The 18,213-nt window shown below is 38.2% G+C and overlaps 1 protein-coding gene across 4 annotated transcripts in view; it reads right to left on the bottom strand.

The window, feature by feature from the left end:
• Positions 1 to 18,213, bottom strand: part of LOC127636484 (rab GTPase-activating protein 1) — a 126,413-nt gene that overhangs the window by 23,747 nt on the left and 84,453 nt on the right. For all 4 annotated transcript variants that reach the window (XM_052116963.1, XM_052116961.1, XM_052116964.1 and 1 more), the window contains 6 exons: positions 9,071 to 9,184; positions 7,984 to 8,058; positions 6,585 to 6,710; positions 4,657 to 4,800; positions 4,448 to 4,489; positions 3,946 to 4,074 (listed from right to left, as the gene is read on the bottom strand). In XM_052116963.1, the coding sequence (XP_051972923.1) occupies positions 3,946 to 4,074; positions 4,448 to 4,489; positions 4,657 to 4,800; positions 6,585 to 6,710; positions 7,984 to 8,058; positions 9,071 to 9,184 (630 nt within the window). The remainder of the gene's footprint in view (positions 1 to 3,945; positions 4,075 to 4,447; positions 4,490 to 4,656; positions 4,801 to 6,584; positions 6,711 to 7,983; positions 8,059 to 9,070; positions 9,185 to 18,213) is intronic.

Raw genomic sequence — 18,213 nt, 5'->3', positions numbered from 1 at the left:
CAGTCTCATATGCGGAGGCATCTGAGATTCGCCCTCTGCCACCCGGATTGAGGGGAGTCACTATGCCACCACGAGGACTTAGAGTCCATTGGAAATTGGGCACTCCAAATTGGGAAGAAAGGGGGAGAATATTTTTTTTTTACTTGAACTGGCGCATTTCTATCTTTATATTGTGCATATACAAAATCTATGATTAATCATGATTAATTTAATTATTAAAAATGATGTGAGTAGTCCGTTCACTTGTGTGGCATTTCCAAAACAAATATCCCCTATGTGTTATATATAAAGCAAAATTGAGTTGTTTTACTTATTTATCAAAAAGGCCACTTCTTGGCCAGAATAAGCTGCAAAGTTGACTAGAATTTACGCTATTGGTCAAAAGTCTGGCTATGTAAAACAAACCTGAATCACTCTGGAGATTTTAATGACTTGAAACTGTAAACAAACTAGACAGCCTAAATAAAGCTGAGATTCAAAGTAGATCTGAAACGGTTTCCTTAACATAATACTGTGACCAACCACTAATTCATTTAACAAGATTTCTGTTCCAGCAGTCCATGCACTGAGGATCCAAATATACATGCTGTGTCTCATTTATCAACCTGTAGCTCAATACTACCCTGCTCTCATCGAATGACCTAATTTCTGCTAGACTGAGTGTGTTTTGTGTATATAGCACCAGCTATTCCTCACACTAGCAGGAACTGCAGGTACATACAAGGCTTGTAAATGAGCTCTATTTAGCACAACACTATTTCAGACAGGCTTTGCCACAGAGAACCAGGTCTGTTATACATTAATCCATAAAGATGGAAACAGATGGAAACACGTCGAGCTGAAATGAGATCCATATAAAAGCCCTCAATGTCAAGACGAGTTCATCAGTCAGCATGTTTTCAGCTACACCCAGGGGAACAATTAAGGGCAGCGAAATGAAAGTATGTGTGTTGTGGAAGCTACTTTGAAACTGAAGTTTCCCCAGCTACAAACTAATCAGAATTTAAAGAGTCTACCTGGAAATAATTCAATAAATATTTCTTATTCATTAATATTCATTAGAATTGTATCGTTGAACTTGAACATGAATGTGCTGTTGATATACAGTATAAACAAGATAAATTCCCTTGTTATGGTGCGTTCGCGCGGCACAATTACGAATAGACGCGAATTTAAGCGAATGACGCGACTAGAACACGCGAAATCGCTTCATTCGCTTGACGTGTTGTCTCGAAAGCCTATCAGCATTGAGATTGTCCGGATGTCACTGACGTAGTAGCAGAAGAAATCTGGAAAATTGGATGAAAAAATAGCTGTAGCGGTGTGTGGGCACCCAGAATTGTATGACACAACGTCATACATGTACAGAGACCGGACTAAAAAAAGACATCGCTTGGTGGAAAGTGAGCGAGGATGTTGGACTACCTGGTAAGTTCTGAAAAAATGACCGTCTACTTGATTCCAGCTATCGGTTATACTTAACTATGAACCAAGTCGTAGAAGCCCCTCCTCCTGTCCTTTTCCGGAAGAGAAGGGGAATACTCGCGGGTATGCGTTACACAGTTTAAACAGACATTTATAATCCAGCGGTCAAACTAGCGTGAGCAATGCAAGGCGAAAATTGTCTTCGCGTTGTATGTTGAACGCAACATAAGGCTACACTATTTTTGAAGACAACTGAGCCAATGTCACAGTACTGAAAATAGGAGCGTCACTACTTTTAGTTAGTTACTCCAACACTGCTGTTGTAGCATGTAAAAGCTTTATTGATCGCTTCTGTTTTAAACCAAAGGGGGTGGTGTCACTTAAACTGAGGAAGGGGCCATGGGCCTTACATACTGAAATAACACAAAAACACACCTAAACTCAGTAGTGAAAGTGAGGAATGTAGAGAAATAAAGGTTAGTTTGTATTTGGAGGTAAAGTGAGCATCGCCAATAGACAGACTCAATCTGTCATGTTAGAGGTGAAGAGGCCAGCATTTCCAGAGAGCAAAAATGTGTAATGGATGGTACAGCTACACAGTCAACGACAAACTCTCTCCAATTTCCTATTAGATGCCCAACTTCTCATGCTAACAAGCTATGGGTTTGTTTTGTTAATCATTTAGATCCACTCCTTATACACCCAGGTACAAAGTACCATAGATAGAACACAGAATCTGCTTCAAATTGCATCCACTTTGGGTTTTTGGTGCATTGTGGGTCTCCAGCAGTGTCCTCTGCTGGCAACTCCTGCATATTACATCAAAACTCCATCATCTGATGCTCTTAGCAGTCACTCTGGATGCTGATAAACAGAGCTATGACAGAATATTAATCAAATTAAATGAAAACTCACCACTTGTACACTAAACGCTTGTGTTAAAATGAGATTGAACTAGATTTGCATTTTCAGATGAAAGAGCAGTGCTTGCAAGGCAGCAAAAAAATAGTGTTTAGGATACATAATCTGACACAGTCTGTGCAGTGGATAGGAGGCTATAAATGAATAAATAGATGCAAGAAAGAAAAGACGTACAATTCATTATGCAAATATTACAATGACATCATCACTGTTTGTTACATTGTAAATGCTGATCATTATATGATTGTAATTCAATTGAATATTTTCCAATTTTTATCAATAACCCTTTACAGTTCCATTCGATAACATTAGTTAATGCATTAGGTATCATGACTAACAAATGTACAATATATTTTTTACAGTATTTATAATTCTTTGTTAATGTTAGTTAATAAAAATACAACTGTTCATTGTTAGTTCATGTAACAGTAGTTCATAGTCCATTAACTAATGTTAACAAATAAACTTTTGAATGCAAAAGTGTATGTACTATACCCCAAAATGAAAATTCTCTCATCATTTACTCACCCTCATGCCATCCCAGAGTGTATGACTTTATTCTTTTCCATAACACAGAAAAATATTTTTAGAAGAATTTTTCAGCTCTGTAGGTCCATACAATGCACATGAATGGTGACCAAAACTTTGAAGCTCTAAAAAGGACATAAAAGCAGAAATTGAATCCATATCACTCCAGTGGCTTAATCCATGTCTTCTGAAGCAATCCAATCGATTTTAGGTGAGAACAAGCATGCACCAAGGACTAGGAAGTGTAATTGACCTTAAAATCATGATCACCGAGGAGACTGCTGATGTCAAGATTTATAATGAAAATTTGTATATTCTGGTCTGTTATCACCCAAAACTGATTGGATTGCTTCAGAAGACATGGATTAAACCACTGGAGTCATATGGATTACTTTTATGCTGCCTTTATGTGATTTTTGGAGCATAAAAATTTTGGCCACCATTCACTTGCATTATATGGACCTACAGAGCTGAAATATTCATCTGGGATGGCATGAGGGTGAGTAAATAATGAGAGAATTTGTATTTTTGGGTGAACTATCCCTTTATCATTACCCAGATTAATAAATGCTGTAAAAGTTTTGTTGATTGTTAGTTTGTGAGAAAGAGAACTGGTGAGTGAGTTTTTTTTTTTCTCTCTCTCTCTCTCTCTCTCTCTCTCTCTCTCTCGCTCTGTGTTGGCCTTGATCCCTAGCCTATTATGTTTTTGTTGTTGTTTTTACCCTCCTGTCTTCTCCCAGGTCGAAGAAGGTGGGGATGACCCACCGGCAGATGAGGCGCAAAGTATGCCCCCCTCCCGGCCTTGAGGCAACGCCGGGAGGAGTGTAGAGTGGAGGAGGGTGGGGCCTCACAAGGAACAACACATGCCTGGTCCCCAATCAGGGATAAAGGCAGCTGGTGATGACCGTTAGAGAGAGAGAGAATTACAGGCAGCTGCTCTGTGTGTTTTTGGTTCAGTTAATCATTAAACTATTATTTATATTGCCAAACCAGTTCTCGCCTCCTCCTTTCCCTTAACCACCTTTCAATTTACAAGCCTGAATATGGGCACTGACAGCGTTGATTGGTTACCTTCATACTACATGCTAGCTCCATGAGCTTCTTGGCGTTCTCCTCTGAGCGATAGCGTTTGGGCACAGGCACTCGAAAGAACTTCAGCGCACCCTCAAAATCTGTCTGTAACAGGTCATCTTTAGACGTCTGTGGAGATACAGAGAGATTTTAGAAAGTTCCTAGAGCCAGACAGCACTGCTCCTTCAAGTACAAGAGACATGATCTTCGGTTAACGTTACTAATTTTCTGTTGATGAAGTGTTTGGGTGGTACGCTGGAAAGATACATTGCATCTCATCCTAGGGTTAAATGATAGCATTGCCCCACTAAGTAACATATCTGATCACATTGTAGTGTGCATGCCAATTATCAGGTGTGCCAATTAAGTCAAACATCCTTTTAATAGCTGTAACCATGTCGAGGAGGCAGGGGTGGTTTGTAGGTTAATTTTGGGAACATTTGGGGGCCTGCACATTCATAACCCCTGAGACAAAGATGAAAAGTGATAGCCACTGATTTACCTTCAGTAGAGCAAGAGCCACATTGAAAATGACACTGATGCCCTGAAAGGAGAAAAGAATTGTCAGATTGAGAGTAACCTATATTAACAGTTAAACTGTGTGAAGACAGAGCTCAGAAAGTGACTTCTGAGGTAAGGCAAGAAACTATGTTACATATGATAATTATTATAATAAAAATGATATATATGTAAATATGTTCAATTTGTTACCTCACACAGCAGTAGGTCTATGATGTGAAAGACCATGTAGAGCGGGAATTTGGCTGTGAAGAGAGTGAGAAACCACTGGGAGGCGTACATGTGCGCTTCCAAACCCAGATTCAGGAAATGTGTGTACAGGTCTGGAATGTATTCCTACAATACAGAAGAGCATTATTAAAAATGTATTATTTTTAATTACTTCAATGTAAATAATGTACTATATTATACGTTTATAATATCCTCCCGAGACCCGAGCGTGACTGCTGTGTGCATTTTCCATTTCCCTTTTTGATTTGTTAACAACTAGCACCTAATAAACATGCAAAAACTAAAAATATTTTTCTAGAGCAAAAAATGTATGTTCAAATATGTGCACAGCGGGACTAAGTTGTAAAATTGTATATTACTACCAAGCAACCAAGCTATAGGAAGTCAGATCATTTTAAATCAATTTGTTTATGATGCTTCCTTGCACCCTATTTAGTGAATTACTTAACTTCCAGTGTGCTGTCTGTCTGCACTGGTCTCAGAACAGTTTGAAATGCACTAACTCCATATACAACAATCAGCCACACTATTAAAACACCCTGCCACCTAAACAGCGCCAACCCTCATCTCAGAATATCATTCTGAGATGTTATTCTTCTCACCACAATTGTACAGAGCAGTTATCTGAGTTACCGTAGACTTTGTCAGTTCAAACCTGTCTGGCCATTCTCTGTTGACCTCTCTCATCAACAAGGTGTTTCCGTCCACAGAACTGCCTCTCACTAGATGTTTTTTGTTTTTGGCACCATTCTCAGTAAATTCTAGAGACTGTTGTGTGTGTAAATCCCAGGAGATCTGCAGTTACAGAAATACTCAAAGCAGCCCGACTGGAACCAACAATCATGCAATAGTCCAAATGACTGAGATCAAATTTGTTCCCCATTCTGATGGTTTATGTGAACATTAACTAAAGCTCTTGACACATATCTGAATGATTTTTATGCACTGTCGCCACACGATTGGCTGATTAGATAATCGCATGGATGATTGTTGGTTCCAGTCGGGCTGGTTTGAGTACGATATCTCAGATAACCCGCTCTGTACAATTTTGATGAGATGCTATTCTGAGATGCGGGTTGGCACTGATTTGGTGGTATGAGGGGGGGACCTTCGCAATCTTAGGCAGGTGTTTTTAATGTGGCTGATCGGTGAAAAGTCTCTGAAAGCAACATGTTTTTTCACAATGTGAAAATGCCCAGTAAATAGATTAAAGAGTTTAGTAAATATCTAATGAAAAACTAGCCATAATGTCCACTATATTGGTCAATGTGTTTAACAGTATGCCGTTTACATTAAATTGCTACAATTGAAAAATCGGATGAAACTAGAGACTCTAATCTTTTGACTCAAACAGGTTTCAGTTTATAAAGTTAATTAGGTTTCTTACCAGATGTAGTTTTATTGCCATTTCCCCAAAGAAAAACTCAACTGTGATCGGCACCATGTTGTTATGTCACATGACATCTGTTGAAAGTTTAACCCTTTACTGACAGCACCAGTCTCCTGAACTGAGGTCAATTTAAATTATGTGTTGCGTATAGAAAAGCCAAAATACAACATCCACGCAGAAGGATATATGATAATTCATATTTATAATTGTAATTATATTATATTTTGTTGTATATAATTTTTTTAATAGATTTTAAATGTATATAATATATTTATATAGTATTATTTAATCAATCAATTGATTGACTAAATGATTTTTTCAATTAAATTAATTTTTAATTTAGTTTTATTAAATGTAATAACAATTGTATTTCTTTACACATTTTATTATTAATGGATCAAATAAAAAATATATATTTTATATAATTATATAAAAATTATACACAATATATTGCCTTTGGATAATATCCATTTGCAATCAAATTTGAATTCAAACTGACCTGCATGAGTCTCTCCAGCTGGAAGAACTTGCAGTGCAGATCTTCAAAGTTTTGCTTGAAGAGCTCTCTGAGACCGTATTCAAACATGATCTTCACCAGCACGCTGAATGCCTGCTCCTCTGGCATCTACACATGAAATAACAACACACACTTCACAAACCGATAAGTCTGTATTTATACTATCTACAAATACTTCTAATGTGTCTTGATTGCGTCATCTTTGAATTAGAGCTCTTGATTTAATGAATTCATTATGTGCGATTAATTATATAAAAAATAACGCTTCAAAAAAATTTATGCAATAAATCATGTCCTCAGACCGTAATAAGGAATATCCTTACAATGAGCAATTAATGCTTGAAGTACCACTTGTTTTCTCCAGGGGGCAGTAAGTGAATCTCCAGCTGTATAGGCAACGGGCAGCTTATACAGAAAGCAAACCACACTCACCAACAGCAGACAGCACAAGATAAGAACTCTTTCTTGCATTCAAACACAGCTTCATGGAGCGCAAATCTATGTTTAATTTGACACTGCGATCTAAAAACTCTATCTTTATGGCATGACACAACCAAAGTGAGATGCTCCAAAAGCGTCTGCCTGATGAGCGTGTAAATTGACACATCTTTAGAAAAGCCTTTATAATAAATCTTAGACTCACAACAAATTCAATTCAAAGTGGATTGCTGTGAACTGCAGGCTAATGATGTGGAAATAAACAATATATTGGATTCTTAGCCAATTGTTGTATTTTCTATCAATGCTTTCCCCTTCTGCCACAATAATGTAATGCATTTTAACTATCTGAATATTTGTTTTTAAATATATCATTTAAATATAAATATTTATAATTATTTAATCATTATATAATAAAATTATTTTCATTTGAGGGGCTTTCTCAAGTATTTAGCAAATGTGAGCAAATATTTACATATGCAATTAATTCCATTAATTAATTAATAAATGTACTCGATTGACAGCCCTAATCTGAATTTAATGAGATTTGAGAGTTGGGCCTGAGGAAATCTTAAATTTCAGTCTGTTTCACACACAAAGCCATCGGATGTCTTCAAAAGACTTGGAATAAAGCACACAAGTCGTATGGTCTTCATTTGTGAAATATATCTTCTTTTCTGTTCCATGTACAAACGAAAGTAATATGGGTTTGGAAATGCATGAGGGTGAGTAAATAATGACCATATTCTAGCATCCCACAACAATATAAGACTGAGAAGGCATTGAGGTTACACACACACAGGAATGCACCATACAGTACAGCTAATAGCAGGAAATCTCCACTAGATGGCAGTCTTCTTTTCTTCTTAAAGCATGAAGTGAAAGACGCATGCATTGCAGTAAAAACTTCTTATTCTAAGAGTGTGTGACATGTGACACTCACGTGTAGCAGCAGCACAGCGGCGAGGAAGGACTGCCCCTGACAGTATCCAATCACTTCATCGTATACAGAGTATGCCTGGAGCGGGAAAGACACACAATGTTTTAGTAGAATTATAGATAATGGTGTTCTAAAATTTCTTGGTGGTGTGTCATTTTATTATGAAAAAAAATACTGTTTCATATATCAGCTTAATATGTACATACAGCTATAAGTAAGCCGTTCATAGAGTGATTTTCCCCAAAATATTTAAACTCTGTTGTGCCATGACAGTCCCTGGTAAACTTTGGAATGGTTTGGAACGACACGAAGATGACAAGGTGATGACACAATGTTCATTTTTGGGTAATGTATTCCTTTCAGGTTGACCTACATACCACCCAAAACTGTGCAAAAATGTAGGCTAAGATTGTGACACACTCAAACTGCAGTCCTAATAAAACTTTGTGAAGTGGATTGAGTTGTGGTGGTTAGAGGCCAGCATTGAGAGATCTGAATCACACCGTGTGGTCAATATGAGAAATCTATAGAGCCGTATGAATAATGGCAGTAACATTCAAAGGCGCCCAAAGATGGAAACCCAGCTATCAATCTTCTCATACCCTCATCATTTCTGACTTTCTCATTAAACCCACTGACCTCATTATTTTAGGGAGAAAGTTTGAGAGACATGAAAAGTGTGGAAGTTGTTAAAAAGGTTATTTGGGTTCGCAAACATCCACTATGAGTGTACCGTTATATTGTAAACTTCTTAAGACCCCGTTATATGCTTTTAGAAAGCTGACTGATTGTGGATATTCAAAACCGTAAAAGTACTCAATTTCAGTGATGTCCTAAAGGGTGCAACCCATTAAGATCACCCATTCAACAAATCTTCCCTAAAATGACAAGTGTGTTTATTTTATAGCTGGGATCTTCTCTGTTGCATTAACAAACCCTTATCAACCATATGTCCCAAACTCCTCACTCAACCACTACCCTAAACAAGATGACACTTGTTTTACAATAGTGTTTCTTTACACGTTCAACAGTGCACAATCTAAACTGTGCAGACAAAATGAAAGAAAACCCTGGAAAATCTTCTGCTCACCTTACAGATCTTATAGAGAGAATCCTGCCCGTCACCTCCTGTGTCTTTAAAGTAGTCGTGTGCTGGAAATGTACGGTTAATGTCCCGAGTGATGGCACTGTCTTGTGGAGATTCCTGATAAAAGACAAAGAGAGAGGAAAAGAAAGAATTATAGTTACTATGAGACAAAGCTAATTGTCCACAATGCAGATATATAAAATTGTATCACAATACCATACAATACAATTTGAAGATAGCGAATAAAATGCACGCAAAATTGGCAAAATATTTGAATTACCCTTGAATAAGGCCGTCGGTAGATTTTGAAACTAGCTCAAGGAGCTGAATGTTCATCGGCCAAACAGGTCGCAAACAGTCAGCCTCATGCAGACAGTCTTAAAATCAGTCTGGCCGATATATCGGTCTCACAAAATGGAGTTATCCAACAAATACTTCAATTGGCTAGGTGGGCTCAGTTAGCAAAACAAAGCCAATAATCTTAATATTGTTCTTTTTGTATTGTTCTGATCAAAAATCTATGACTGCATGCACCAGTCAACTCTATAATGTACCTTACACAGTGAAACACTAACACAACATCTCATCCATGTCATACATTGTAGGTGCAGATATACTTGTATTATACAAAGAAAGAAGAGTTTTACAGTACTGAGCTCATTATGTCTTCTGTATATCATAACTGTGTGTGTGTGTGTGTGTGTGTGTGTGTGTGTGTGTGTGTGGTCTCTGGTTTGAAAATAATTTGTTTAAGGTACAGTATAGAGAAGACCTGTAAATGTGTGAGATCTGTTTGAATGAGAGGCGCGCTTTATTAATCATTATAGCCTATCCTTCAAAATCCAAGAGGAACTTCAATTGTCACCCTCCATTTTGTCTTCTGTCGCTATCTCCAATCAAAAATGAATTGGGAACTGTAACTACGTGCCATGTAAAAGCTATTAAGAATGCGTGTCCACTAGCGTGGATCTGAGCGTGCACACTGCGCATCTTAATATCAGCTGTGCGCAACGTTACACCATGTGATATGTTTAATCCTATGATTCCCATGTAAATATATTGATGATCTTACCAGTCATCACACACATACATGATGATTTTATTGACCGTATACAGATATACATGTAGCTTTCAGAGTCAATACACACTGTTAAAAATGTGACCCAAAGCTTCCGATCTCTTGCATTGTGGGCATTGAGCGGATCTCTTCCATACCAGTGGACACGTTTCGTAGAGTGGAGAGAGGTGGCGGGTAGATTGAAGGAGAGTGGTTTGGATAAAAATAGGTTAATGAAGTGTTGATCTGGCCGTGACAATTCCGAATGAATAGCCGTGTGTCTCTGTCTCTCTCTCTGCCCCTTTGCCACCCTCGCTGAGCTGCCTTGTTTGACTTTTTATATGCGCCTGGCCCGATCCTGAATAAAGGCAAGCTGCTGCTATTGTCAACATCTGCACGTTTGCATTAATTGATACTGGATCGTTTCACGTGAACGCGATGCTTTTTGTCACTGTCAAAGTGTCTGTTATCAGGTCTGTTGAAGTTGCAGTTTCTGTTCAGATTGTCTGCCAAGATGTTTTCAGCAGAGTCCAGGAAATTTTAGAAATCCTGGCCAGTATTTCTAAAGAGTCTGTACAGGTATGTTCACTCTAGGTACGCAGAGATACAGAGATTGATATGAGAACAGTATTGATATGAGATTTTGGTCATTTTGTCCACCTACAATATAAGTCATGCATTGTAATGAGGGGGCGTGCTTTCCAAATCAGGCATAGCAATCGAGCTTGGAGTGCTCCAGAGTGAAGTTTGGAGGCCACAGATATTTTATTTTATAGATTTCTTAGAAAATATGTATTTTTTTATTTCTAATTTAGGCAGAAATTGTCCTCTATAGTTGTGCACCCCTGCATTCAGACTCAACATCCACATCCATTGTCCTGCGGTCCTCTCTTTTTGTTACAGAAATCCTGAAATAAAATATGCAACCAACCATTTCTGACATCCACTGATGTGTAGTAGCAATTTAGCTTGGTTTATTAAAAGCTGTATAACAGAAGAGGTTTTGAATCCAGGTACACTCAAATCAAAAGCAAAGCTCACACCAGCGAATACACCACCTGAATTTGCGGTTCACCCACCTCTGAATTCGCAATTTATCCCCTGGTCATGGCTGAACTCTCGGTCACACAAGACAGTTATCCAAATAATACTTTGATTAGCAAAACAGGTACGGTTAGTGGCAAGTGGCAAGACTGAACTCCTTGTCTTTCCAGCCAACCCTGCTGTTGAACACAACATCACCGTGCAGCTGGGTTCAACTACAGTATCGCCTTCCAAAACGGTCAGAAATCTTGGGGTAACCATCAACAACAAGCTAAATTTCACAGACCACATCTCAAAGACTGCAAGATCATGTGGATGTACACTCTACGATATCAGGAAAATAAGACCTTTCCACTCTGTGCATGCCACACAACTGCTTGTTCAGTCACTTGTCATAACTAGACTGGACTAATGTAATGCTCTATTGCAGGCCTTCATGCATGTGCAATTAGACCTCTGCAAATGATCCAGAATGCAGCAGCACGTCTGGTCTTTAATGAACTAAAGAGAGCACATGTTACACCACTCTTTATCTCTCTTCACTGGCTGCCGGTTGATGCACGTATTCAATTCAATGCTCTGATGCTGCATACAGAACAGTCACTGGGTCTGCTCCAGCACACCTAAAATCATTTATGCAGAGCTACACTCCCGCCAGAAGCCTGCGGTCGGCTAAGGAATGTCGCCTTGTACCAACACAAAGAGGCACCAAAACACTTTCCCGGACTCTCAGTTTCATCATACCACATTGGTGGAATGACCTTCCCAACTCCATCTGTGAAGCTGACTCACTCTCTGTCTTCAATATAATGGCTAAAAACACATCTTTTCCAAAAGCACTTAACCGGTCACTACATTTTTTTTAATAAATAAATAAAAATTAATAATTCTTGTTGCACTTAAATCTGTTTTGAATACTATTCTGATGCTAGTGAAACTTCGTACCACTGTCTCCTTAAGATGATTTGCTTATGTTTTCCTCTTTTGTAAGTCGCTTTGGATAAGAGTCTGCCAAATGAATAAATGTAAATGTAAGTCGGTAATCTCTGAATCTGCTTTCCCGATACTGTGGTTGCACAAGACACAGTTGTCAAACAAAAACTATGATCTGCAAAGCAGGTATAGTTTTTATCCAATGCGATAATCTCAATATCGTTGCGACCGATATATCAGTTCGCAGAAGACACAGCAATCAAAGAAACAATTAAATATACACTTTGCATATTTAAATAACTTATATGCAAGACTATACATTTCTCGAACATAAAGTTGCAAATTGCACCCTGACTGTACAAAGAATGAGTTGTACGCTGCTGTTGCTATCATGACAAATAAAGCATTTTTACTGCTTTCCACTAGTGGATGATGAAAAGGGCATACCAAAGGGCAGAACACATTGCCTCAAGTCCACTGGAACACGATATTCCTACCTCCAAAGATCTGCGTGGACAAACCAGAGTGGACATGTATGCATGCATGTCAAGCATGTGTCCTACGGTGTCACAGACACACACAGTATGCTGAATATCCCAGAGGCTCAGCATATTTGTATGTTTGAGCTTCTGAGGTTGTAAGATGCTAAGTGAGAGTGTGTGTGTGGCCATGAGTATGTTAGCTAACCGCCAAGGGCTCTCTAGGGAAGAGCTTTCCCAGTTTGCATTGCTCTGCTGAATAAATAGCGTTGTTCCAAACAGAATCATGAGAACATTTGTTTTGTGATGAGGATTGTTTGAATAGAGTTGTCACTAATAAAAAGGCTGATGTGGAGGTCAGTTAGTCCCACTTGTCCTTTCTAAAGTCAACAGTGCTTGATCTACCAACACCTCACTAAATTCAACTCTCATCCACACACACACACACAACACAGAAGTCTTCAAAGCATCACCCTCAGAAGCTCAGCTATTACACTATGTTCCCTAAAATGTTTGTGCCGGTGCAATGTTCACCTAAATTATAACCCTAAGCTTCTTTACCCAAATATAGATTTCTTTGAGCTTCAGTGATACTGATTATGGTATCATACTCACTCGTTTATAGAGGGAGCAAATACCTCTTAAACCAGCTTGGAAATTTAAGGCTGGTTTATGCTGGTGAATTCTGTTTTGGTTTTGGTTCAGCTGGCTGACCTGCATAGCCATGGTGTTGACCAGCAAAACTTAGTTGTAGAAGCTGCTCAACCAACATGTTTTTTTTATTTCTGGAGAAGATGACCAAGGAAGTCTTTCTTGTTAAGCTAGTTAAGAGCACCTCACACTAGAGCTTTTGCTGCAGAAACGAGTCTGTTTAACATCAGACTTTGGTTTATTTGATTGGTGCAAAAGGTTCAATCCATTTTCAAACTCAGGTGTGCCCCAGCAAACCACTTAAAATAGATTTCATGTGCACACCAGTAGGGCTAAAATTATTTTTAAAAGCAATCCAGACTATGTTGTGTAAGTGAACCGCTATTGATGACGTACAATTTGGCAATTATATTCTAAAGCTTTTCTCATTGCTGCTTGTCTCCATACAGAAATTGACTTTGGCGAGTAGGTCACATTTATTTCCATCTCCTTTGCATCTGCAGCGGACATATGCGAGTGCCAATATGTTAAGATTTGGTAGTTAAACCATAGGGACAAAACCATCAATCAATAAAAGAGTGAAGCTTGAGTCTTCTCCTCATCCTGAGTAGTTACCAAGCCACTGTGTTAAACAGCTGCAGCTAGTACTCATTTTGATCTGACATATCCTCGCAGTGGCACTCACATGGTAAATGTATGCAAGGTTCGCAAATTGAAGGACGGCTACAAACCACCTAAATTCTTGAGAGAAACACACTTCAAATGAAAATAAAAACTGTGTCCGGGGAAAATGAGTTTAAATCTACCCGATTGGTTGGTAGATAACCCTAAAGTGTAAAAAGTTGTCTTGTAAAGTATGAAGTAAATGGTAAATGGCACTTATATAGCGCCTTTTTATGCCTTAACTGTATTCAAAGCACTTTACACTGCGTCTCATTCACCCATTCACACACACATTCATACACCAATGGCGGCAGAGCTGCTATGTAAGGTGCTAGCCTGCCATTGGGAGCAACTTGGGGTTCAGTGTCTTACCCAAGGACACTTCGGCATGTGGAGTTGTGTGGGCCGGGATTCGAACCACCAACCCTGCGATTAGTGGCCGACCCGCTCTACCAACTGAGCCACAGCTGCTCCAAAAATGAAAAGCAGAAGAGGAACGAAGGACTGTTGTGTGTCACTGGCCAATTAGAGGCTCTTGGAAAAGGGCAATTGAAGCAATCAATCCAAGTGCCACATCACATGACCGAAAGAACATGAAAGAAGTAATGACAGAACAGTGGACATTGGCCATGGAGATGATATTGAAAGTGAACGATGGAGAAAGGGAGATGAAGAGAGAGAGATAGGGATGAAATAGAGTACAAAACATCCTTTCACAACAGTTCAGCATCTGTCGTGCACATGACACAAGCTCTGGATGAGATGTCACATGACAAATACCACCAAGCCACAAGTAAAAGTAGGCTCTTCTACTGGCACTCAATAAAATTTCCATCTTTCCAATTTACCCCATTTACTTAGGACAGTGCAGCCTTTCCTATGGATTTCAATGGTCATTGGTGCGTGCTAAGAAGGATGACCAGGTTTTTTTTAAGTCTCCAGGAGATACATAGGAGGTCCTAGCACAAAATCTGATTGTGTGGAGCAGTGTGTGCTTATTAATTACGCATGGCGCATGTCCCATGCATAATAAACACAGGAGCGGAATTACTGTACAGAGAATGGAGACTTCACCCGCAAGCAGTAAGCCAGGTGTGGGAGTTGCGGCAAGCTGCCGTATCTCTTCACATTGTCCAAAAATGCTCGCTCACTGTAATCTGAACCAGTGTGTCAAAGAAAAACCGAGCAAGAGAGAGTATTTCTGTATGTATAGAGACTGCTATGGGGTCTTATATGTATAGTATGGGGTATGTAAAGGGTCTTATAATACATTAGCAATGTACTCTTATGTTTATCTTGCCAATAAAGTTTCAAAAGGGGCACTATGAGGTAAAAAAACGTGTACGCTTAAAATGTTATAGTGTCCGGATACATAAGTCATATGTGGCATATGTGGTATCATTTGAAAGCTAAAATCTTTAGAAACTTTTCATGAACAGCCATCACTTCTGCATTTCTGTATTACGCAAATCAGTACCACCTAGAGGTCATGTGGTAGAAATATCAATATAAAAGTCTTTCAAATAGCACTTAGGCAGATGATATATCAAAAGAAAGCTCTCATTTTCAGGAATGTGATTATGCCATGTGTTTATTCTGTTGCCTTTACACCAAAGTTCAAAAGATTTTCAAAAGAATCTCAAAGTGAAATTTGATTTCTGTAAGACATCAGAAACAAAAATCTCTTTTATGCGCCAATCACTGCTGCTGCAAGCCCCAAATAGCTAAAACTTTATGTCAGCCCTTACATTTCTACAAAATGAACAATTTTGTACCTGTCTGTGAGCCTGCTTGTCTGAATAATCCAATGTTATATCTTAGATGTTTAGACAAAATATGCAGTCCATATATATATATATATACACACACACACACACACACACAAACACAACATACACAACGGGTCAAAAGTTTGAAATGTTTCTCATGATCTTAAAAATCTTTTGATCTGAAGGTGTATGCTTATATGTTTGAAATTAGTTTTGTAGACAAAAATATAATTGTGCCACCATATACATTTATATGATTATAAAACTAGTTTTGTTTGGAAAAAAAAAAAAAGTTTTGATGACTTGGACCTACTCCTTCAGTACTGTTTAAAAAGCATACCAAGGTGAAACCTCAAGAGGTTAGTTGAGAAAATGTCAAGAGTACATGTCTAGGCAAAGGGTGACTACTTTGAAGATGCTAAAAAAAAAAAAAAAAAAAAAAAACACAATTTTGATTTATTTTGGATTTTTCATAATTCCCATAGTTCCATTAATGCCATTCCATAGTTTTAATGACTTTACTATTATTCTAAAATGTGTAAAAAAACTAAAAAACAGTTATAATAAAGAATTACCTGTGATATATACATATATTAGGGCTGTGATTTAACGCGTTAATTCAGTGCGATTAATTTTATAAAAAATGAACAAATTAAATCGCAATGCCCCCGGACCGTAATAAGGAAGATTCCTGAGAAATGCAAGCTTGTAGTACCACCTGTTTACTCCAGAGGGCAGTAAGTGAAACTTCAGCTGTGTGGTAACGCACAGTTTACACAGTGAGGAAAACAACAATCCAGCAGCAGAACTACACAAACATGCGTTACGTTCTTGCGTTCAAAACACTTGAAGGAGCGCAAATGTGAACTAAAGGACTCAAGATGTTTTCTAAGTATTAAACTTTATTTAACTTGACACAGTGACCTAAAACATTTTATGTTTATGACGCAACACACCCGAGACGCTACACAAGCATGTCTGACGCAGGTGTCATTGACGGGTCCTTAAACAAGCCCTCATAATAAATCTCGGACTGATTGACAAATTCACTTGTGTAATGGATTGCTGTGAACTGTGTGTCAATGACTGGCTTATGTTCAGTAATATGGTAGTAAACAATACATTGTATTCTAAAGCTGCTTTTGTATTGTTTTACGAATTATTAACTCATCTGCCACAAGAATGTAATGCATTTTAATTATCTGTATATTTTTTATATATATACATAAACACACACATATATATATATATATATATATATATATATATATATATATATATATATATATATATATATATATATATATATATATATATATATATATTTTTTTTTTCAATATTTAAAGATAACTATGCATAATTATTTAATAATTCTATATTTAATTATTGTTATATGAGGGGCTTTCTCAGCATATATTTGCATATGTGATTAAATGCGATTAATCACGATTAATTAAACTGGGACACCATGTAATTAATTCGATTAAAAATTGTAATCGATTGACAGCCCTAATATATATATTTCTCCCCTTTTCTCAACCAATTTGGAGTGCCCAATTCCCAATGCGCTCAAAGTCCTCGTGGTGGTGTAGTGACTCGCCTCAATCGGAGTGGCAGAGGACAAATCTCAGTTGCCTTCATGTCTGAGACAGTTAATCCACACCTCTTATCATGTGGCTTGTTGAGCGCGTTACTGCGGACACAAAGCGCATGTGGAGGCTTCACATTATTCTCTGTGGCATCCACACACAACTCACCAAGCACCCCACCAGGAGCGAACAACATAATGGCAACCACGAGGAGGTTACCCCATGTCACTCTACTGTCCCTAGCAACCGGGCCAATTTTGTTGCTTAGAAGACCTAGCTGGAGTCACTCAGCACGCCCTGGAATCGAACTCACGACTCCAGGGATGGAAGTCAGCATCAATAATCGCTGACATACTCAGGTCCCCGCCGATCAGCCAAAACATTAAAACCACCTGCCTGATATTGTGTAGGTCCCACTTGTGCCACCAAAACAACACCAACCTGCATCTCAAAATAGCATTCTAATATGCTATTCTTCTCACCACAATTGTACAGAGCGGTTATTTGAGTTACCATAGATAGCTGGATGTTTTTCTTTGCAATTCTTTCCATAAGACCTGCACCCCTGAGTCTTCTCTTTACTGTTGTACATGGAACTGGTGTTTAGCAGGTAGATTTCAATGAAGCTGTCAGCTGAGGACATGTGAAGAGTCTATTTCTCAAACTAGAGACTCTGATGTACTGATCCTCTTGTTTAGTTGAACATCTGGCCTTCCACATCTCTTTCTGTACTTGTTAGAGCCAGTTGTCCTTTGTCTTTGAAGAATCTTTTTTGCCATTTTTGACCTAATATTGACCTTAAGGCAGTCTATTGCATATTGTGGTCACTCAAACACAAAGAGGTTGTTAAGCTTCATTTAACGAAGCAGATAGCTTTCAGCTGTGTTTGATATAATGGGAAGTGATTTTCTAGTATTAAATTATCAATTTATCATTTTATATATATATATATATATATATA

Source organism: Xyrauchen texanus, chromosome 44 (assembly GCF_025860055.1).
Source record: "Xyrauchen texanus isolate HMW12.3.18 chromosome 44, RBS_HiC_50CHRs, whole genome shotgun sequence".
In the NCBI taxonomy this organism is placed as follows: domain Eukaryota; kingdom Metazoa; phylum Chordata; class Actinopteri; order Cypriniformes; family Catostomidae; genus Xyrauchen; species Xyrauchen texanus.
Note: the sequence above shows the minus strand (reverse complement) of the source record. Positions and strands in the feature narration are given on the sequence as shown.